The sequence below is a fragment of the Channa argus genome, chromosome 21 (genome assembly GCF_033026475.1).
Source record: "Channa argus isolate prfri chromosome 21, Channa argus male v1.0, whole genome shotgun sequence".
Taxonomy (NCBI): domain Eukaryota; kingdom Metazoa; phylum Chordata; class Actinopteri; order Anabantiformes; family Channidae; genus Channa; species Channa argus.
Genome location: NC_090217.1, coordinates 6,425,363 through 6,447,728, shown reverse-complemented (window position 1 = coordinate 6,447,728; position 22,366 = coordinate 6,425,363). Strand labels below are relative to the sequence as shown.

Below are 22,366 nucleotides of genomic sequence, written 5' to 3'. Positions count from 1 at the left end.
CAAAGTGCCACACTTTAGCTATTTCAGGCTAAATTAGTAGTTAGACAAAAGAATTTAATTTTATTAGTTTTATTTACACGCAATTTTTGAAATGCAGAAATAAAATGCAACGCATTAACAGTGTCAGTTAGCCAGTGTTTGTATATTTTAAAATCAAGCCATTTAAATCTGGGGGGAAAAAAAACATCGCACATAACAAATGCCAAGACAGCTGTATATAAAAGCAAAAGGGGACAAATTCTGTACGATTAATACTACAGCTCATAAAACAATCCTGCCTGCAGGCCAGCTTGTGTTTTCATTGATTTGACATGCAAAGAGTTCAAAGGTTAAAGTGTAGTGTAAGGAAGGAAAAAAAAAGAGAGAAAAGCAGTCTGGCAATGTGATTAACGCTAATTCTGTAAATTGGTTGTTTGCGTTAGGATTAGGTAAAACACCTTGTCAGGGTTGAGTGATAGATCACACAGTCGCAGGTCATGTGCACAACAAGTCAACCTGAGCAAAGCTTTCAAAGTCTCACACCATTCAAAGGGTGGTCTTAAAGCTACTTGGCAACATCGAGCCTGGATAGAGTCGAGTAAACACGGGTGTTTTACGTGTAACGCTGAGCGCGTGTGTGTTAGGAAGCAGTGGGGGACAGTTCCATCTTCTGTTAACATGAATTTGATAAAGTAACCTATTTGAAAAGATAAAACAACTTTCAACCTAAACCTCAAATTATGCAATACTTTTACCAATGGATTAACAAGTAAACCTCAGCAACTCCAAAGCAGGAGATAAAGTTTAAAAGTCTTGACATGAGTGCTGAGAACATTTTGACTGCATCCACAATGTGGCTGGTGGTTAATCGAAGGTTATATAACGTCCATGGCATCATTCCCTGAGACTGAAGAACTGCGCACACTGCAGAAAATGCACATCACCACTGGCATCATTTTAAAAAAAGAGAAGTCACTCACTCGTCGCAGTTCTTCAAAATGCTCACCGAATACACCGACTACTTTGGATAAACCACAGTGGCTCAGAATACTTGTGGGTTTTTGCTAAATGTAAGTGGCACTAGTTGGAACAAAAGCTCAGGTGTAGATATGGAAGTTGACGTTTGTCATCCTAACCTAGACTCTATTCGCACGTAGACCAACATTTCTGGCTACAGGGAGAAGAGGAAACCAGAAGAGACAAGAATCATCATAGGATCTATTCAACTGGGGAAGGGAAAGTATTCCGACAGAATAGAAGGTAAAGATTCATAGGTAAATTGCTACTCAACAGATTATGGTCACATGAACTCTAAAACATCCACATTTACAAAAAAGTAGGTTAAAGACTTAAAAAAGGAAAAAACTTGGGGAGCCCTATAAAGGGGAGAAAAAAAACTCAACAGCTGAGGTTTTAGGGTCAAAATATAATAAAATCATTCTCTTTCAATTAATAAATACATCAGAGTCCATAAAAATAACACATTTAAAAAAAAAACAAAAAAACAAACAACAATCACAAAAGAAACAAATAAATTAAGCGAGTCGTTTGTCATCAGTTTCCTTTTTTTAAACGAGCGACTCGTAATTCCTATTTAAACAAATTCACTGAGAGGCAGCACTTTGAGCAACTTCCCTTTAAAGACTCCTCATTAGCAGACAGTGCAGATTGAAGGGGAGATTTTTGCACTAATTTGTGCAAGTCTGTAGCACAACTATGTAGACTTTAATACAAACAATAGTTCCAACTTAAAGACGTGAAACAAAAAGGGGGAAAGTGCCCCAAAGTGCTGCCTCTTTCCTCTCCTCAGTCATTATTGCTGGTGTGATTGAGATGGGGGGGGGGGGGGGGTCAGAGAGGGAAGTGAGGAGTGGAAGGTACAAGCATGAGTGGAGAAAATTACAAACAATAAGCACCATTTTGAAATTTCAGTTCAACGCTTTCTCCTTAGCACCTCGTTTCCCCCTCCCTCAGGGCCAGTAGGGGAAAAAAAACCCAAAGAAATTTTTTTACCCTGCTAGAGATGCAGCTGTTTTTCCCCTGCTTCTCCATCCTGTTCCAAGTTAGCTGAAGGCTGTGGAGGGGTGCATTCAGAGGAGAGGATATATTAGTACATGCGATTCAGATGATCTTGGCATCAGAAGCAGTAGATGTGTTGCTGTTTCTCTGGCAAAGCAAGCGTTTGTTTGTCTGTTTGTGTGTGTTTTTGGTAGGTAGACCTCCTACATGTCTTCTGTCCATTTGAATGCCCACAGGAGCTTCAGTCCACCTTTCCCTGCAGAAGAAAAATTCACAACATGCTCATCTTCTATGCCTGAAGCCCCTTTTTCTGTTTTGTTCTTAGTGTGCTTGTAGTCTAGTCGTGCACTTGCTCACTTCAAATCCAATACCCTGTCTCCTAAGCATGCACAGCGAGCGTGTTTAACGTGTCACGGTTCGTTCAGTTACGGTCGTCTCCAGGCAGTGTGTACGTGTACGCGTGTGTTTTCTTCTTTTTTCCCCACATTTTCTACAGCACAGAAGTGTCTGATAACAAATGCACAAATGTTTTTTTCCTTCTTCAACAATACATCCCCAGCTTCTCATTTTGCCTCCGATGGCGTTATACAAAGACACGACTGTGCCTGTTGATTTTCAGGATCTTCCCCAGTCTCTGCTTGGCAGTAGCCATTCCTTTTTTGGGCCGTTTGCCTGCGAAAAGAGTGACCCCATTAGAAGGGAACAGCATATAGTAATCTGCATCATTTGTAAACATGAATAAAATGGTTTCTCAGTTTGCCAAACACGAGATGACTTATTTAGTTTAAAACATACAGTTTCTAATGTACCATGATAGAAGCAGAACCAGTACCAGTGAATAAAGTTTTTGGAAATTGTAATTAAATTCTGTATAATTTGCCAGATTTGTCGATTATTTTTAACCACTTTACCAGTTGACTGATTTCAGATAGTAAACAACACACCGCATTCAGGAATTGCTAACTCATGTCATTAATATTCCAAAATATTTAGTCTAAATAGACAATTTCTGGACTTGGCCTTAGATACGCAGATATAAATAAACATTGAACAACACATGTTATAACATAATTAGGATTTGCTGTAAATTATCACTTTCACAATTTTGTTTGTTGTAAATTGGTTAGTTTTGCTTGTCGTTATCCTCCATCCTCGACCAAGGATGCGCACGTGAAAACAGTAGGACACTTGGTGACTACAAACCTTTCGTGGCCTGATTGCTGATAGGCGGGGGGTTGGGGGCGTGTCTCTTCGATGGGTGCAGCGGCGGAGACATCGAGGGGTCACAGTACTGGTAGTCCGTCTCTGGGCTGGTGGCGTGGGTTCTGCCGTAAGGGCTGGGGGGCCCCTGATTGTCCCAGGCCTCGCTGCTGCTGTTGCCCTGGCTGTCCATCGGGCTCTTGTCCACCTGAAGTCGGCGCTGTTGCTGCGCCGACTCCCTCTGGTCTAGCGACGAGCACCGGCTCGGACCGGACCACCAGGAATCCTGGGACGAGGCTACCTTCTCCGGCTCGGAGGAGCACAGCAGACCAGCCATAGACAGCATCCCCTGAATGGCCTCCGCCGTGGTGGGTGAGGTAGGACGTTCTCTGCAGGAAACAAAGGCACCGCTACCATCACTACCACTAAATTAATGCCAGTAATCGTGACGCCTTGAATATTTGTCTGAACGCATTTCTCACCGTTTGAGTGGTTTGTGTTTGTGCCTGAGTTTGTGGCCAGACTGGTCCAGCTGCCCTGAGCCCTTCTCCCTGTCCTCCTCCTCCTCCTCCTCCTCCTCCTCCTGGGAACTCTCCGAATCCTCATCAGAAGAGGATGAGGCCAACGATGGTTTACGCTACATTGGCAAACCAGTTTACAAGGATGCATTAGTTATTAAAGCACAAATAACAAGCACATTGTTCCAATAAAAGAAAAAAGTAACAGCAGACTAAAATGACAATAGCAATACACCAAAAAATAAATAAAAATAAAAACCGTAGATTCCAAACATCACAACAGGTTCATCGGCGTACGAGAGAAACACATTAAAACGTGTTTAATAGTTTAGGTATTGGAGGCTGTTGGCTCAGTGCTGACTATGGTTTTCTTCCTATCAGATTGTGAGCGAAAGTCTGGCACATGTTTACCTCTGCGGAGGAGTCACTGTCCGACTCCCCATCTGACACGCCGGAGTGTCCCGAGACGTCTTCCCTGAGTTCAGTTTTCACCCTTTCCAGACCCCCTGAAAAAACACAACACGGCATAACTGAACGTGCTGACGATCCACGTTAATACAGACATTGTCAATATATTTGAAATTGTCAAATGTAACTTTGAGTCACAGCTGTTATATTAGCAGCACAACTTTAAAAAAAATAATTTTTCTCCATAGATTAGAGCCAAACTAAAAGAAAGTCTCAGTTTGTGGTAACATCTGCAGACCACTGTACCTGGCTTTCCTACACACCAAACTATATATTGGATGGCTGTTTGTAGGTTTAAATTTTATCCTCTAACCACTTGTCCCAGAACTTGTATTTCATCATTATGTATACGTGTGTGTGCGTGTTGAGTTGTTGCAGTAACAGAAGTCATTGAGGCCATTAATGTTCAAAATGTTTGACTGTTTCAGATGACATCACATTTAGCTTGAATTCCACAAGGCACAGGTGAAGTAAATGAAGCTGATTTCTAAAAATTACACTGCAACACTCCTCAAATGAGTTTGCTAACTTTTAGCATCCAAACCCTTTGGACAAATATACTATTCATAAGAAAAGCAGTCACTAAATTTAATGTTAAGTCTTGTTAATGGCCTCAGTTTTTGTTAAATAGACTTGTTTCCTGTAATAATCACAGTCTCTGCAGACTCACCGAGGAGTGTGGGTTTGTCATCCAAACTTTGCGGCTCTCGACCGTCCCGCGTTCTCTCCGACTTCACGTCCACACGACTCTTTGGGGGACCCTGACAAACGGACGACTGTTCGCCCTCCGATTTGACCGGGCTGCTGCATGGCCGCCTCATATCTCTGCAATAATAAATACACGGTGCGTTTGAATGCCGTCAGTTGTTACGTGAAATGGAATCTGACCTGTGCAATGACAGGACACAAATATGTGAATTAAGTCTTTCACGCACAGTTAGATTTTGTTGACGTAACTATGCATTTTCCTGTTTAATAACAGCATTGTGTTTTATTACTGCATCACGTAGATGATGTCACCGAATGACGTTTGTTTTAAGTACGTTTCCCCACATTACGGCCGAATGATTCATCCTGCCGTACAAATTGCTGCGTTGGTGTCACAGTCACGTCTCCTCACCTCATGATTCTGCCGTTGACCAGCATCAGTCGCAGGTGGTTGTCTTCTAAAGACTCTGCAGCAGCAGCTGCTGATGCAGTTGACACTTTGTTGAGCTTCCCGTGAACCTTGGCACAGAAAGCTGGATCCTGAGCGGTACAGATCGGAGTCAGTGCGATTGCACGATCCATTAAGTCTTTTAGTCCACAGCTACAGAAGAACACTTTCTATTCTACTTAATGAGAAAAATGCTAAAGCTGTGTTTAGTACTGATAATCAAAGGGATATTTTGTTAATAAACTTTAAACCAGATACCACATAATTACAGGCACAAGTGTCCCTTCAAACATAATTCAGAGAACCAATACAGGAACGACCAAAAGTACCGTTTGCTCCATAGATCTTACCTCCTCAAGTGGTCCCATCTCCAGCCTCTTCAGCACCTCCTTTGTGTGTTGCTCCAAGATGTCCAGGTTGGATGGCACCTTGGGACCCTGCTGCTGCTGCTGCTCCCTCAGCCGCCTGGCGGCTCTTCTCGCTCGACGAGCCTGGCACAGCCTCTCTAATGTTGAGCGAGTGGCCGGGCAGCCAGTCAATACTACTCCGCACCCACTTCCCTGAGATTTCACTGGTTTGTTGCCACTGACAGGTTCCTCCTGGTGAGTAAATATCCAAATCCATTGAAAGGAGTCAGTGTCATTGACTATAGGTTGACAAGCTCAAACGGTGCAGCAAACTGTTAATTAACATTTGAATAGGTTTACATTTGTTTAAACAGCGCGTGTCGCTGTCCTGTCACGACTTTGCGTCTTGAAAACCGCACCCCATGCTTCAGAGCTCATTTGCACTTTACATGTAAAACCAACACTGACGCTTTAGTTTCGGAGCCTTTCCACGTCCTTTCTTACCTCCAGGTAGCGGATTTCCTTGGTCAGCTCCTTAATGAGATGGTTAGGCCTGATGTTATCTGGTACCTCACTGGTGGGCTCAGTCACCTGCAAAGTCACAACAGAGCACATTCAGACAGGAGAAGTGAAGAGAAAGACATTTGTTGTTGGCCACTGACACACATCTAGAAGATAAGGAAAAGCAGTGGTGACATCTGTTATTGGAGCTCAGGTGCCATGTGACAGTAAGTCTGTGGACTGTAGATAAAGAAGGTGCAGGTATTGACAGATGACTGTGAGAAGACTGTGGCAGACTCTCACCTCTCTTTTCAACCAGGTCTTGACTGCTAGGATTAAAGCCTTCACTCCTTCAACTATATAGGCTGGTGGTGTACAGTTATCCTCACGTAGCTCTGAAAATAAAATTCAAAAAAGCTGTTAGGTTTAAAGTAAATAAAATGGAAAGCAAACTGTCCAATAACAAGACCTAAAGGATGAATTGTCTTTGAAAATGTCTAATTTGCATACAAGCATGCAGAGAATTCTCCCTTTACGTGTTCCAATTTATTTTGTAGATGTGTAAAAAGGTAGAAATGTGACTCACCCTTTAGCATTTCTAGAAGGTTTTTGGCCACATACCAACAGATGGCCTCGAAGTATGGAAATTTAAAGAGGTCTGGGGTTTTCAAACGACGCTCCATTTCATAACACCTGTGAAACAAGAATCCAAACTATGTAAAGTAAACTAATAAAACTGAGCTTATTGAATTGTACATTAAATCTAAATACACAAAGAAACCGTTGTAGTTGCGTATGAGCCGTTTTACCTGAGCTGCATGCCAATATTGAGGTTGTGAAGGAAGTTCCCTCCAAATGCCATGCAATCCTGAGAGGTGAGAACAGCATGAATCCAGCCTGTAGGTGGCGCCAGAGCACAAATGTTAACATGTCATCCACTCAGAGACTTAGATTACAGCTGTTCTCTATTGTGTTCCGACTTCAAGAATAATCAAACATGCATTTGTTAGACAAGTCTGCAGGAATTACTGTGTTTGGAGGAGGAATCTCTGAGCTCACTGTCTCCAAATGCATAACACAGCCACGTGTCTGAAAAAGCTTATCATCCCACAGCGGAGCTCAGAAGGAGATAAGGTTGTCTTTTACGATGGCGTGCGTGCGTCCCCCCCCACCCCGGAGATAAACGGTACTTTTTATATAACACAGAGTGAGAGAAAGCAGAGTCTGGGGGGGGGGGGGTTGTTTTAAGGCTGATAGACAGGCCTGATAATGCACTGGCTGATTGACCTACTGTGCTCTTTGACCCCAGCTTAATTGTCCACCTCACCACACCCTCTACTGAAAGCCCCCTTTAACAATGCTGCCTCAGCTTGCTGAGAAGGCACGGGGCTGGAAGACGGATTGAGTACAAACTGAGCTTTGTCTGGGAGGGAGCATGGGGGATAGCAAAGAAGTTTAACAGTTTCCAAATGCACTGAGGGACTGATGGGCAGATAATCTTGTGACTGGAAAAGTGAGCTCCCTTAGCAAATTTGAAAGCATGTCATACTCACTAGTGACATGAAACACAAAAGTGTTTTTCTGTGTTTTCGAACTTCTAATGAACAACGTTAGTTAAAGAATGCATATAGTTAAAGTCACGTGTAGAGAAAGCTGTGCCCACAGCATTATCACTCCTTTCATCATACAGAACAAGAGCTGTTTCACTTTGTTTTGCAACTGTAATTATGATGATTAAGAAGTCTTTGGCTTCTTGCTTGGGATCAAAAATTCCCTCTGTTCTTTACCCTTGGCAATAACGGAGGGCTTCAAAGAAGTCTCTGTTTTCTTGGCAGGACATTTGGGAAGCCTCCTTTAAACTTTGGAATGAATGGTAAAAAAACAAATCTAGACAGGTGAGCTACATTATGTTGGTGCAAAACAGTCTGCAAGGCAAACAGCTGCTGCATGTCTGTTTGTGTGTAATTGTAGTTGTTGGAAACCACAATGCTGGTTATCATCCAAGATGATTTCACACCTAATCCACGGGGTTCACTCAAGCAGTCTCTGCTACATGAGCCTGGTGACGCGGTGCATTTGAGCTGGTGAGAAAGCCAACAAACTAAAGTGAGTTCAAAGGAAAAAGGGGTCATTTAGACGTTCCTGCAGATTGTGGTGCAGCTTTGCTGTGTTCTGAAACCGACAGGGCAAGTCCCAATCTTTAGTATGAATTCAGTGTGCTGGTTGTAAGGTCTCATCTTACTTTGTACTACTGCAAAGGCTCAAGGCAGATGTGTAGCTTGTTAACAATAGTTTCAGTCCATCTTTACATAAATCAGATTATTGATTCCTTCTGAAGAATAATGAACGATGTCCACGGGGCTGATTTCAACATCTTTGAGTCAAGACAACGTCAAGAAACAGACGACACAGTGTTTCCAGTGCCTAATGTGTCTCCACAAACCCTTTGTTCAGGGGCTGGAACCGTCCTAACAGACTGTAGCTTTGTGGCGAAGATCCAAATGAGCATTGTGAGGTGGCGTTAAATCCATTGCCTTCAGGTGAGCAGCATGTCGTGTGTCTGCAACAGGCTTTGTGGAGTAGAGCCAAGTAGAGCCAGGGAAGGAGGAGGCGTCAGAGTGGGGTGTCCCCGGTGTCCCCCGCTGGGTGGACTCGCGCAGGTAGACTCGCAGGTCTTTACGTCGTCGGTCTTCACGCAAGGAGGGCTGCACGCAAGGGCTGACGCTCCAGCCTCACTGCTGCATTTTCACCTGGAGCCGAATTGCCTACACCTGAAACCGCCTCCTCGTTGAAACCTACCTCATTTGCGCGCCCTTATTTGGCCAAACCTGGCACTACCACCAATGAGCAACCAAAGACCCACTTCACCTGAAGACCAACACTTTCTACCTACACTTCTCAACTCTAGGAAAACCACACTACATCAGCACCATTAACACTACAGACACATTGCAAACAGCACTGACTTGACGACTACATCTCCCGTCCTAGTTTGGTCCCTGTCCTCGATATGAAAAGACATTTCGCATTGATTGTCATCGCACTTGACTGGTGGTGTTTCCATATTTACATAGGCTCACAAAGCCAAGAGCGCCATTTGGAAAGACACCCTGTTGTACACAAACAGAGCTGTTGATCAAGGTTTAACAAGTTGAATCAGCTCTGAACCAGCTCTGGATCCACACCTAGCACCGGCTCTTTCCCACATGGGTTCTACTAATTGTGGATCCTGTCAGTTACAAGCTCTTAGTGTACAATGACTGAAGCCGCAGTGAAAAGCAACCCAAGCAACAACAGGATAAATAATTTCTCCTTGGACTGAACCAAATGAACATTAATATACATGGGAAAAAGAAACAGAAAAGTCAGAACTACAAGTTTGACGACAAATATCATTACCTGTAGGGATAAGCAGCGTGGTTCCCTGGGGTACAACACACTTGTAACACTTATCCACTTTGTCCCCAAAAAACACTTCGCTTTGATTGGGCGAGGAGCTCCATGCCTCATATAGTGCAAGGTTAGCGGGAGTGGGCTTGATCAAGTAGAAGATTTTCTCACCCTGTCAAGAAGATGAAGAGGAGTTTAGACTTAATGGATGTCACACTTTGATGACACTCTGAAGTTGTGTGTTTAACAATGGCAGCTGTGATGATGATGATGCTATTAAACACCCACAAACACCCACCCACATCCAGTCTGTAAGTCACGTCCACTAAAATGTAGAGTAAAGACTGTTAAGATCCTCACTGTGGGTACAGCAGTGCTGCCCCTGGAGCTTTACGATGCCGATTGCACGTAAGAAGCAGTGTGACCTTTCAGGACGTGCGAGCCAACGAGCTGCACGCACCCGCCCTAAACATGTCAGTATCACCGCACGCTAACAGTCATCAGCTTGGGTTTACATTCTAACAGCAATTCATTCATTTGCCCTGGAAGCGGTGTTTGTGCCACGGCTCCCTGCTTCACAAGTCTCTGACAAGCGTCCGCTTACCCAAAGAACGTGGTACCACACAGAGGTTCCTCCAAAGTCTATGTGGAAATCTGTGTAGCTGTCCTTGACCCCCATAAGGCAGTACTTCTGGACAAAGGGTTTGGGGAAAAACGAGTCGTCCGGCCAGTAGTTTTCCACCCAAGACATCTTCTGAGCCACGTCAGGAACCTCCACCAACTCCGACATCCTGGGAAGATGACAGTGACGCAACAGCGTATACTATATTTTAAAGCTGGCTCCAAAAACTATCTGGGTGCCCTGTCCGGGTATGTTGAGCATGATACCATACACCCTTTTCCTAACACAAAATCAATAACCCTGGAGATAGATCGCAAGGATCTGCGAGTTGACTCGAATTCCATTGTTTTTAAGCACAGAAGAAACTCCAGCGACAACTACAGATGTTCCTGACCTTGGAAATAGTTCATTAGTAACATAAAGAACAATAACAATAATCCCTTTAACAAAATGTCAACCGACATTACTGAAAACACTTTACGCCGCACTGGTGTGACTGACCTTTTCTACTAGCTTTTACTACACCCGCGTACCAACTGAAACTAAACTGTAGCATAGCGTACTTAGTGTCGGAGAACTCCAGGCTGATGAGGTTGAGGACCTTGGGTCGATGCAACTTGGTGAAATACTTGATAAACTCGCTGAGCTTCATCTTGCTGTCCGCCTGCCTTGCAACGTCTATGACATCAATGACTTTTTCACCACCTAGATTGGAGAAAACCACAGTTTAGCACATACAATATCTTGTCCAGAGGATCTGTACTCTGACATTAACAATATCTTTTTTAATTGGCTGCTGAGTGGGTGTGTGGTTGACTGGGGTCAGTGGCCTGCTGGCAGAGTTCCATGCGCTTTTAGGGATCAAGCCCTGAGCATCAATATACCACAGAAGGGAGGGGTTATACTGACAAGTTAGACAATCTGTATCTGTCCAGACCAGACCAGCAGTCCCTGAGGAAGGGAAGTGGGTGGAGGTGAGAGGGCTATTGCATTAAATACCTCATGTGTGCGTGGGAGACCTTGAGCATAAAGACAAATAGATATATGGATGTGAGAAGCACTGCAAAAGCTGCATGTGGTGTTTACATGTAGGAGACAGAAAACAGATGCAAAACAAGGAAGAAGAAGAAAGAAAGAAAGAAAGACAGACAGAAAAAAAAGTCAGTGCAGAGATGCAGAACACGCAGCCAACAGTTGGGGCGGTACAAATCGCACTTGGCTGACGCGCGGGGCCGGAAGTAGGGGCGAGGTTCAGTGTGTAGCCAGACAGCTGGTGGTTGTATTTCACCCACATCCCTCCCACGCTCCTTTTTATTACTCTTTTGCATGTTCTCTCTCTCCCGCCCGCTCTCACATGCACTTGTACTCTCAAGACACCTCAAAAGCCCAGCTGGCCAGCGTCTGATGACACAGAACAGCTGGAGCAGAGGCAGACAGTCACACGGCGAGAGACAAAGCTGCCTTGAAACCACATAACACCAAGCTCTCGCACCAACTTTACAAACATACGTAAAAAAAACAACAAAACCAATCCGCACCTCAGTTGGAACACTTAATATTTAACACAATCGCTGACATATTACAAGAGCATTAGTGCTACAAAGTTCAATAGTTCAGGAACAGTCATAGTTCTCATGAACTCACTTTTGGAAACATTGAGTTCCTTATTAGATACCAAGAATATGCACTTGTCTCTCAAAATCCAACATTTCTCACACACACGCTATCTGATTAGATTGAATTTGAATGTGACGTTTCTCATTTGGGACACAATTTCTGTAATAAACCACTACATTGACATTTTCCCTTCTGCTACGGTTTGCCAAGGAAATGTTTTTGGACAGGATGAAGTCGTGAACAGAGGACTGAGTCACCGATGGGCCCGGTGATATCAGATTTCAAATACTTCCTTGCATCACGTTACAATGCATCTGGCTTCTGTGATATTGCAATGTTTTTATATTTCGACACACAGAATTCCTTTACTTTCATCATGATCTCACTTAAATTATGTTGAAACTAAAAAAACAACTACTACAAAACACTGATTTATATAAAGAGCACTGAACTATTGGACTTTTGCAATTTTGCAAGTTACAACAGAGATATGGACAAATGTGGGATAGAGAAGGCGAATCAAAAGACATATATGCTACATCTCTTCACCGGATACTCCAGCTTCTTGGGAAAACGCTTTCACTATCTAACTCAGCGCTAAGTACGGACGCAAAGAGGTGAGTGTCATTATCGTTCCTCGGCGTTTATGCGATTCCACTCGCGTGGGCGTTCTTAAAGTACTCCTGCACTAAGCTCAATCGTTGACCGCACACTGAGCTGCCTCCACAACTGTGTACACACCCGTCAGTCACATAAAACATAAGCGCTCCCGTTGTTCCGTTGTCTTCCGGCCGTAAGAAACGTAACCCGATACTCGGTCCCTGATCGCAACGCCTGTGTCTGGGCTTAACGCTCAATGGGGCTTGGGAGACAAAGATAAGTGACGGAGGGAGTCTGTAATTTGAACTTAATGATAAAAACACCGGTGGGCTTGGTAATGGGTTTGTAATGTGAGCTGGGAAGTGGCAGGCTGTTTCCACATGGAAGCATAGCGGTCGCAGAAAGGGCACTGAAAGCTTAGCCCGCACTCATTCAGAGCTCATTCGGCCGTCGCCCGACGCCCGATAAGTGGGTTAAAACCCCGCGAACCTGGAAACCTGTTCCTATTGACACGCAGATGGCGCCCACTCAGCGATGGCTGCTTGGTTGGCTGGTGTTGGGTGCTGTCATTAGCTTTTAAGCAGACTGTGCTTTCCAATAACATTCTTCCCAATGGATATGCGCAAATGTGTTATTTGAAATTCCATACGGCTGAATCCGCTACGGAATCAAGCTTGTGTCCTTACCCACATACTGCTCCACATCTTTCACAGAGAAGGTAGGGGGTGGTAGTTTGAGTCCCAGGTCCTCCATCTCAGTGACTGCTATGGGGTAGTTGAAGCCATGCCTCTCAAGATACCTGGTTGTCACCAGCTCACCCTTCATCCGGATCAGAATCTCCTCGCCACTGAAACAAGACAAAAAAAACCAAAAGAAAACCAACATCATTTTACTAAATATGCTGCACCACATTAACATCTCACATCCATATAGTTTTCAAATCTTAAAAACTACACTGGATGGGCTTAGTAGCTTATGCTGCTTGCTTGTTTCCAATGTCACTAGGTTACCAAACTCAATAATGTCCCTCTACCGTAAACTGTCCGTTTCCCCACAATTGTTGCCTTTTATTTGTGTGAATCTAAAAGTGACAGCTCTATTCAGCTTCAGGACATCCACTTCTACATTTTAAGTAAACGGTAAACGGTAAATAAATCACAATACGGCCCGATGACATAAACCACATTAGCGGCGCGATATGGGCCATTTCCACAAACTCTTCATCTAGTTACACGGACGTGAATGTGGCTCGACGCTCGGTGGTCGGGTTAATAGTCGAGGCAATTTGTTGCCCGCGTCCAAATGGACATCTACCTGGGAAAGGTCCTGTTCTGCAGCTCCTTGATAAACACTGGGGTGCCGGCCTGCACCGGCTTTGATCCGTCGTCCGGCTCCGTGTAGTCGTGCCTGTGCCAGTTGTTGCGCTTTTTCACTAAAGCAAACAGAAAAACAGGTTTGATAAAGTTGCTTCGCTCTAATGATATCGTGCCAGTTCGCTCGCAAAGTCACCACCGCTTTTAGGGAGAGCAATAATTCACTACTCAACAGATGGAGAAGCTTGCTCAATTACACTATTACATTAGTTTGGTAACTGAATGGCCTGCTCGCTCCCCCCAAAAAGTGGCTTTTTTTTTTTTAACCCCAGGACTAGTCCATCATACACAGACAGAGGCGGGATGGAAAATACAAAATGGCAACGTGAAAATGTAAGACAGAAAATGCAAGGATGCTCTTTGACAAATAACATGCGTAGTAGGACAGAGAAAACAAGGGAGAGCTACACAATAAGCCAAAAAGTAAAGGAAACATGCCACTAATGAGGGAAACCATTACTCACTCAGGGAGGGTCCGTGCACAACGTCACAGTTGGGACAGTGGTAAACATCAATGTCCACAGCATGATGCTCTTCTACCTGCACGCAGCTGGAAATGAAGAAGCGACCGAGTTAGACCAGACTCACAACGTGTTGAAGCACAATTCAGGAACCTTATGTATAAATAAACATTTAAGATAAACACAAATTCATTGTAATCCCAAAGTAACACACCTTCATTTAATCAGTACATCTAAATGTTCTGCACTTATATAGCACTTTTCTACCTGAGAGACACGCTCATGGGGTTGGACAATTTGACACGTGACTGCAGGAGCTGGGGATCGAACCAACAACCAACGACTGCAGGTCCGTTGCGCAACGCTCTACCTTCCTGCGCCACGGTTGTCCCGCGCCATAGTTGGCTCGCTTTACGTTAGTAGTAAACGAATTTCAATCAGAGGCCATTAAAGAGCGTGATAAAACATTTGATTTTTGAAATAGCTGGTAATGATCAATAAAAAGGGTTGCTAAAATTGCTAAAAAAAGAAAAAAAACTATTTTAGTTGACCAAAATGTGAGCTCTATCTGGCCTGGTCAAATTAAAAGACATTTCATAAACAAGTTCATTTCCAATTTTTTCAAACCCTTTGTAGATGTTACAAGAGGACATGAGTATTGAGAGAAGAGTTTGTGGGTCACAGGTTTTGGGATAAATATTAAAACATAGAAAGTACACTTGGGTCTTGAAAGTGACCTTTGATCTAGGCTACTTTGTCCAACAACTGTTCTACAAGTCAGGATAAATACTGCCCCTTACCAAAAATAAGGGGGGGGGGGGGGGGGCAGGTGTCCTCCTGTTATTCCTATTCTGCCTGCACAAGTTCAGAGTAAAGCTAAAACCTTGTACGGCGAGTTTGCGTCTCGGTCTCAGGTTTTCTCCCGTGGATCTGCACCGGTGTCGCTCCCGCCGATACCCCGACTGACCCGCGACAGCCAAACCGCAGGCATTGACACGCATGCCTTCCTCTGTTTCACACTACAACCCCAATCCAGAGAGGCAAGCTGCCATTCAGCCTAAACAGACAGCAGAAGCTACACAGTCGTGTGACTCACACACGTAAGCAGGTCATTTTTAGGGTTATTACGTGCAAAAAGAGGTGGAGGGGTCAAACGCAAACGACCCGCCGTGCTTAACGGGCCGCTGCTAAGCTGTAATTCTAAAGGGATTTCAGGTCTGAATACAACACTTCTATTTTATAAGGTCATGTGTCCCAACACTTCTATTTTATAAGGTCATGTGTCCTTACTTGACCTGGAACTAACCATTCTGGAGCACCATTATTTCAACTTGTGATCATTGCTATACTTTCCACATTTGAATAAATGTGCGGGTGTATGCACAAATATCACGACATTAAACTTTGCACAAACTCATTTTAGGTCCGTTATGACGCATTTACACTTGTTACCGTTTCAAAAAGTGAAACGACAAGAAACAACGAGATACTCACAAACCTACATTATAGCTATCGGTACTATTCTGACTTTGCTAAAGACCATCGCCAATGCAATTATTACACTTCCTCTGCTTGTTTTCCTTTTGCTTCATTGAGAAACATCCCGCTAACTGCAAAGAAGAAATTGCATAGACGAGACAATCCATGACAAAACTGCATGCGCACAGAATTTAAACTAGTCATTTGCCATGTTAAAACCATCAACTTCTTAGTGACCGTCTCCAAGTTGCTGTCTAGCAATAGCGTGGCGACAGGGCGGGAACAAAATATAAATGCAAAGGCCTGCGGGAGCGATAGAGCTTACTGCAGCCAGCTTTGATGTACACGGCATTGCAGGAAACTGTAAAGGAAATAAAGCTGAGGGCCATTAACTCATCAGGAAGTGGTGAGCTTGTGTGAATGCTGGCCACCCCCTCACTCTAGTGAGGCACATATCAACAGTAGTTCCCTCTGCTCAGATGATTGTGGTTTTATAATAGACTGCATGACATTATTGTAAAGAACGTCATTCTTAAAGCAAACAAGCATACTGCCTCCTTTTCTACTAGCTTCCAAAACCGTTTAGAGCGACTCCACTTTTCTTCAGTACTTTTGAAAATGTAATCTGTGAGTCGTTGTTGAGATTTTGCTCTTAGAAAGACATTTTTATGTCAGCTTTTTCCTAACGCGTCCACTGAAAAAAAGGCTGGGGGAAAAAAAAAACAATTATTTAAAAACTCAAATATCACTGCTGCTCCCACACGTGAGCGAGCAGATGACCAACAATAACAATGCACAGTGCTTGGCTGTAGTACGAGGCCCAGCTCACATATCTGGAATTTTGTTTCAAACGTGTGCCAGTTCGCTAGGGAAAGTGAGAGTCGCGGCTCTCTGCCGTCGGGTTCGTCGAGCGCTGCAAAAGCAGCGTCTGTTCGGCTTGGGCGACCTTGTTGTCTTCATTTTACTTGCTACTTTTCTTTATGTAACACAGCAGTGGGAAATCGGGGCACTGTGCCACATTTTCCAATCTGACTCCGCACATGACGTGTCGCCTGTGATGGTGACTAGTTAAGAAGGCGACCGAGCTTGTGAATCTGCGTGGACGCAGGCTGCAACACAGAGAGCTAGTAAAGTCAAAGGGAGCCAAGTATTTGGCATCTTGCTAAGACTTGATGATGTATTGCATCACGGTGAGTATGCAAACAGTTTGTGAACCAATGTGAACTTTATTTGCATGCAAAGCAACCAGTGCGAGGATCAGATTGGAGACCGCTAATCCGACGTCACTTTAATATAGAATGACAGAGGGTTAGCGCACGTTGTACGACAACGAAGCGTGTTCTCAACAGAACGTGACAGCCAGTACTGTCAATGTGTTAAAAAAGATCCAAACAAACATTTGGACTGGAGTCTTCTGTGATGGCAATGCAGCAGATTAACAAGGAAAGCATCCCTTCCTGAAAGTGAGAAGATGTGTGTGCTTGGCTAAACCCCTGCCATCCACAGCCCTCTCCCTCCGCTTCCTCTCGTCGAGGGCCTCCTTCCTGTGCGACTGAGAGGGCTCATTCATTAGTCCGTGCACCGTGAGGGGTTCATTGTCCTCAGCGATCCGTGCAAAATAACAAAAGCTGAAGGCGGGCGTCGTCATTATTTTAAGCTCTAAATAACTGCCCTGCACGGGGCAGTGACATGCCTACTTTAGGGAAATGGCAGATCCCTAATGGATGGGTGGTTGAGACCGAGAGGGGAGATGAAGCCAGTTAAACACACCTGACTATCTTTTTCTTCCTCACAGGAGTACCTAACTCCTCCAGTACGAGAACCACTGACAGATGGAGGAGTGATCTATCATTTTGCCCTTACTGGTCAAATAATTTACATTAGGCTGACATCCGTGTAGCGGTTACAGCTTCAGGGAGACTGTTGGCCAATCTGTAGTCGGTCGGTAAAAAGAAGGACAAAGAAGGATCGCTCGGTTGTTTGCGGAGCTTCGCGGAGCCCCGGGGACTTTTAACGACGTGAGTGATTTTGCTGCGGGTTGCATTGCCCCGAGGCTTCTAGTGCTGGGGTTCTGCTTCCGCGCACGTCTTCGTGGTGCTTATCTCAAGGCCCCGGGGACCCTGCAAAACCTGCAAAGTCATCGGTCCTGTGAGTGTGTGCTGCTGAAAAAAATAAAAACATAAAAAACAAGTCTGAACTTAACTAAAGACTTGCTGTTTTTTTAGATATCCTCCTCTCTCATTGTTCATCGATGGACACTTTATGATATCTAACGAATACGCAAAGGTTGTAATATACGATCAATAAGAAAAAACAAACAAAAACATTTTCACTGCTTTTAAATGGAAGTAAAACTGAGTTTTCCAGTTTTTTGCCACCTTTCAGTCTTCAGTTGGTTGTTTTTAAAGTGAAGTTGTCAAAATATATAAATATAGAGAAATCAAGTACTTTTAACATCAGAACACTGTCACACTGACAAGTAATCAATACTCGAGGCCGTTGACCCCTTATCAACATTGACCCGACCAAAAGTAATGCCGTCTCCCTAAAGCCGCCCCCTCCCCCTCCAGAGACAGGCCTATGTCTCGCGGTAACCATAGTTTTTAACGAGAGCAATGAGGCCCCTCTATACTTCGGCCAATTACCTTATCGCGCATCCAAACAGATTATCTAAAACGTCTCCTTTGTGAGCGGCAGTGGTTGAAAAAAAGAACTATCCTTCCACGCGCCCGTCCATCCAGTAGGCGTAAACGTCACAGAGGGGGCTCTGCCGACGCAATCCGTCTCTCTTTAGTGTGCTCGCTCTGTGTGACATTGATGGATCGTTCATTGAACTTGGCTTGAAGGAGATGCTATCAATCTTTGTCTCATTAAGCCCGGTGTTCTATCGTCACCCTCCGCCGCCGGTACCTAAAAATCAGTCGGTCGACGTGCGGAGTCGAGTTCCCGACACCTAAACTGGGGCGAACCCTGTGATCTGACGCGACCAGAAATCCAACTGCACCGTTGACGCAAAGTGGCATCGCGAAAACACTGCCAACAACTCATTTAAAGAGGCAGCTCTTGTAATTAGGCAAGTCTGTAAATGGTAAATAACAGAGTTCAAACAAACATTTGGAATCTAAACCAAACTCTAGCGGGCTTTGGTGTCAGTGCCTTTTCCCGCAGGGCAGAGGTGACCAACATGGGGGGGCTGCAAAATAAACCAAAGGGGTGAGATACCCAACAGGACATCTAAGACACAATTTCAATGTATTTGTACCTTTGTTCTCTTATGAGATACTCCGTGACCCGTTTGGACTCACAAATCAAGCAAATGGAGTAAATCTCGACGTGGTTCAACCGCGAACAGTTGCGACCGTGGCGCAGGAAGGTGGAGCAGTTGTTGGTTCAATCCCCACCTCCTCCAGTCACATGTCAAAGAGTCCTTCGGCAAGACACTGAACCTCAACTTAGTTGCTCCCGGTGAGCGTGTGAGTGATTGCGAGTGTGAATGGGTGAATGAGAAGCAGTGTAAAACGCTTTGAGTGCCATTAGGTACAAAAGCGCTATATAAGTGCAGAACATTTAACCCACGCACACGTAGATGACTTTTTTGGACAAAGCCATAAGCCAAAACGATTGGGAGTCACTGTTTTTATGTTATTGATGATATTATTGACTATGATATGTAACACATACTGTGTAATGCAGAAAAGATTATAGTTTTCCTATTTGTAAAGATAGGAACAGCAAACATTTGGCAAATGACTGAGGGGGGTTGATCCCTGCCGATATGGAATCAATACAGGGGAGCAGAGCTTATCTAAACAAATACCAGTTCCGTTGTTTACCGCTTAAATCACCAATCCCCCCTGTAAAGTCTTTGCTCCATTAAAGTCCCGTGCTGTATTGTGCACTGAGATGGTAAGAGATACGGGTGATGGAAAACAGGATTCCTTCCAGAAACGGAGACAAAAGTCCCCCCCGCGCAAACAGTAACTCAGCTAGAACGCTGATAAACAGGCGCTGGGAGGTTGAGCTCCTTTCGATTATTGGCACGCCGTCTTCCGCGGCAAGAGAATATCCCTTTCCTTCTGGCCGGCGTCGTGGGAAAGAGGCTGGAAATGTGGCTGTTTTTGGAGCTCTGCTGCATGTGCGTGCGTGTGTGTGTACGTGCTTATTAGTCATCAATGGGGGAAGCTCCAACATTTGTTCCTTTTCTTGCTGGCACATGACATACAGCCAGCCAGTCTTTTTTGGCTCCAACATACCGCAAATTCTGGCCTGCAAGTTTTTTTGGCAGCAAGCTTAATATGGTTACGCAATGGCTTCCATCATTTCAACACAAGCAAAAACAGATTATTGTATTCACAAACAGTTGCCGTGGAGATTCGCCCACGCAGGCCGATTCAAAAGATTGAAGAATGGGATATGTGGAACTTGTGTTCAACTCAATCTATGGACTCTGTTTTACAGTGAGATAAAAAGGGACAGTACCACGAAGGCAGGATTTGCTGATCACCTGAGTTTGAAACACAACCAATTATTTCACAACATTAAGACGTTTTCTTGATTGAGCTCGTAAAAACAAATTCCCCTCTGGGATTAAGAAAGTATTTCTGATTGTAAAAAAACTGCTCATATTAAAAGCTCAGCTACACAGCAACCCTGTCTTATGAGTTGATGGTGTCTGATAAAGGATTTAAACTCTGATAACTCTCACAAGATCACAATGATCTTGACCACAAAACACTGAGGATTTCTTGCACAAAACTGTGGATAACAACATTTTGGAAAAATTGATACTTTAGGCGAGGGATTCACAGATGCACAATAAACAGATTACACAACAATCAAATTCGCATTAAGATTTTAACGGCCGACACCCTGTCGCCCACAGTATGAATCATACAAGCTTCGATAACACCAAAGGCACAGTTATAATCAGTCATGTCGATACAGATAAAATACGACAAAAAACAAAAAAAACAAAAAAAAAAACAACAACACAGGCAGTCCAGACACATGTGCTGGCCAATCTCCCTGTTCACCACTAGGGGCCCTTTGCCATGTGCCTCCCCTGCTTTAAAGGGGATTTAAATTTCTCAAGCTGTCAATCAAAACCCTCATCATAACAAGCCCCTTCTCTACGGTTTCCTTAGCAATAAAGTACACTACTAACACCGTAACAAAAGTGTTAAACATGTACTCTCAGGCTTCAAATGTCATTATCAGTTATAACAATAACCCGCACAGTGTCCAAACACAAGTTGTTTAAAAAATGTCGATTAAGTCAAAACTTTTAAGTAGAACTAAATTGAAACAAATAAAATATGGCTTCTGTGTTAAATAACATGATCTGGTGAGCCGGACTGGGAGCTCGCGTTCTCACACTGCTGAACTTGACCGATTTAAGTAGATCTTTATTACAGCGTAACTCATGTTAAACTTCGCTCTAAACTGGAGGTAAGGTAACGGCAAACCTTGTGCCGCCTTTGTACGTCACGATCACCCGGCCAAGCTTTTGATCACTCAGCGCGACTGGCACAGCTCGGCAACGCCGCTAACGTTAGATCCGCATATTAGTAGATCAAACTATTTGCTACGGGGCTTTATTTGAGTAAAAACCATTCGATCGCGATCGTTCCCAACGTGATAACTGGGACGAAATCCATCTCGCATCCTTTAGACTCGCTGGCACAACAACACAGTCAACGTAAGCATGTAAACGAAACCCCACTTTCTTTCGTAAAGTCGAGTCAATAGACGGTTTAAAACCCCCGTCGCCCACCGCTAGCATTAGCGAGCCGAGTTAGCTACCAGTCAACACCGCTAACAGAAACGTCGCCTTTCTTTGCTAAACAACCAATGTTTATCGTATTCAATGGCCTATATCTCTAAAGAGCATTCTAACCAACATACCTGCCGTGGAACCAGTCTTTACAGATGTCGCACTCAATCATAAACCGGCTCACATCGTAGGGCTGCCGGCAAACACAGTACAGCGGGACCGCCGCCATCTTCCTACTGTCCCCAAACAACGCAGGAATGATGCGGGGCGGGGATTTAACTCGCCGTCCGGAAATACCCGAGGGAGAGCCGAGCTGACCCGAGCTCCCCACGAGATTCGCCATTCTAGGCAATCCCACTTCTGACGTCAGTTTCCAAATGATTCATTTCCATCTGGTTGTGTAGGAACACCAACAATAGACATAAACTTTTTCCAACAAAGGAATGACCTAATGGTGCCGTTCTAGACATTTGCTCAAAATTAGAAATGATTCAACAGAGTACGAGTACTCTTAAATTAAATAAAAGGTATCAGTGAGCATCATTAAATGAGACCTCATTTGATATAGCATATTATTAGCTGGTTAAAAGGATGTAAGGTTCGAGTCGTATTCACAGATTACAAATGACACCAAATGTATTCATTCAATCCATCGTATCTGTCATAAATCATTCATAAATAATGTTTTACTCAACCTTTTATTGACTTTATAGACTTTATGTATTAATTTCCAAGCAGCGATAAATATAACCCAACACATAAATATTGAAAAAAAAGGTAAACAATGTGTAAAAGTGTTTGAGCTCACTGTACTTAGCATGATCCACCATGAAATTTGCAACATCAGCACTGACTTAACAGAA

At 44.0% G+C, this 22,366-nt stretch overlaps 2 protein-coding genes across 3 annotated transcripts in view; one reads left to right on the top strand and one right to left on the bottom strand.

Annotated features, from left to right (window-relative positions):
- LOC137107025 (endoplasmic reticulum-Golgi intermediate compartment protein 2-like) overlaps window positions 1–22,366 on the top strand; it is a 33,514-nt gene that overhangs the window by 4,695 nt on the left and 6,453 nt on the right. The gene's annotated exons all lie outside the window — the stretch shown is intronic.
- On the bottom strand, window positions 34–21,784 carry kdm7aa (lysine (K)-specific demethylase 7Aa). 2 transcript variants are annotated; one of them, XM_067491208.1, is made up of 18 exons: window positions 21,635–21,784; window positions 14,255–14,340; window positions 13,732–13,849; window positions 13,104–13,264; window positions 10,764–10,905; window positions 10,183–10,369; window positions 9,588–9,750; window positions 6,998–7,085; window positions 6,775–6,881; window positions 6,492–6,583; window positions 6,192–6,278; window positions 5,691–5,939; window positions 5,305–5,432; window positions 4,855–5,009; window positions 4,128–4,222; window positions 3,681–3,835; window positions 3,202–3,587; window positions 34–2,670 (listed from the first exon to the last, which is right to left on the bottom strand). In XM_067491208.1, exons 1-18 carry the CDS (start codon window positions 21,730–21,732, stop codon window positions 2,582–2,584), a joined length of 2,586 nt encoding a protein of 861 aa, XP_067347309.1. In that variant the 5' UTR covers window positions 21,733–21,784; the 3' UTR covers window positions 34–2,581. The 2 variants fall into 2 exon arrangements, with proteins under 2 accessions (XP_067347309.1, XP_067347310.1); XM_067491209.1 differs by lacking the exons at window positions 9,588–9,750; window positions 10,183–10,369; window positions 10,764–10,905.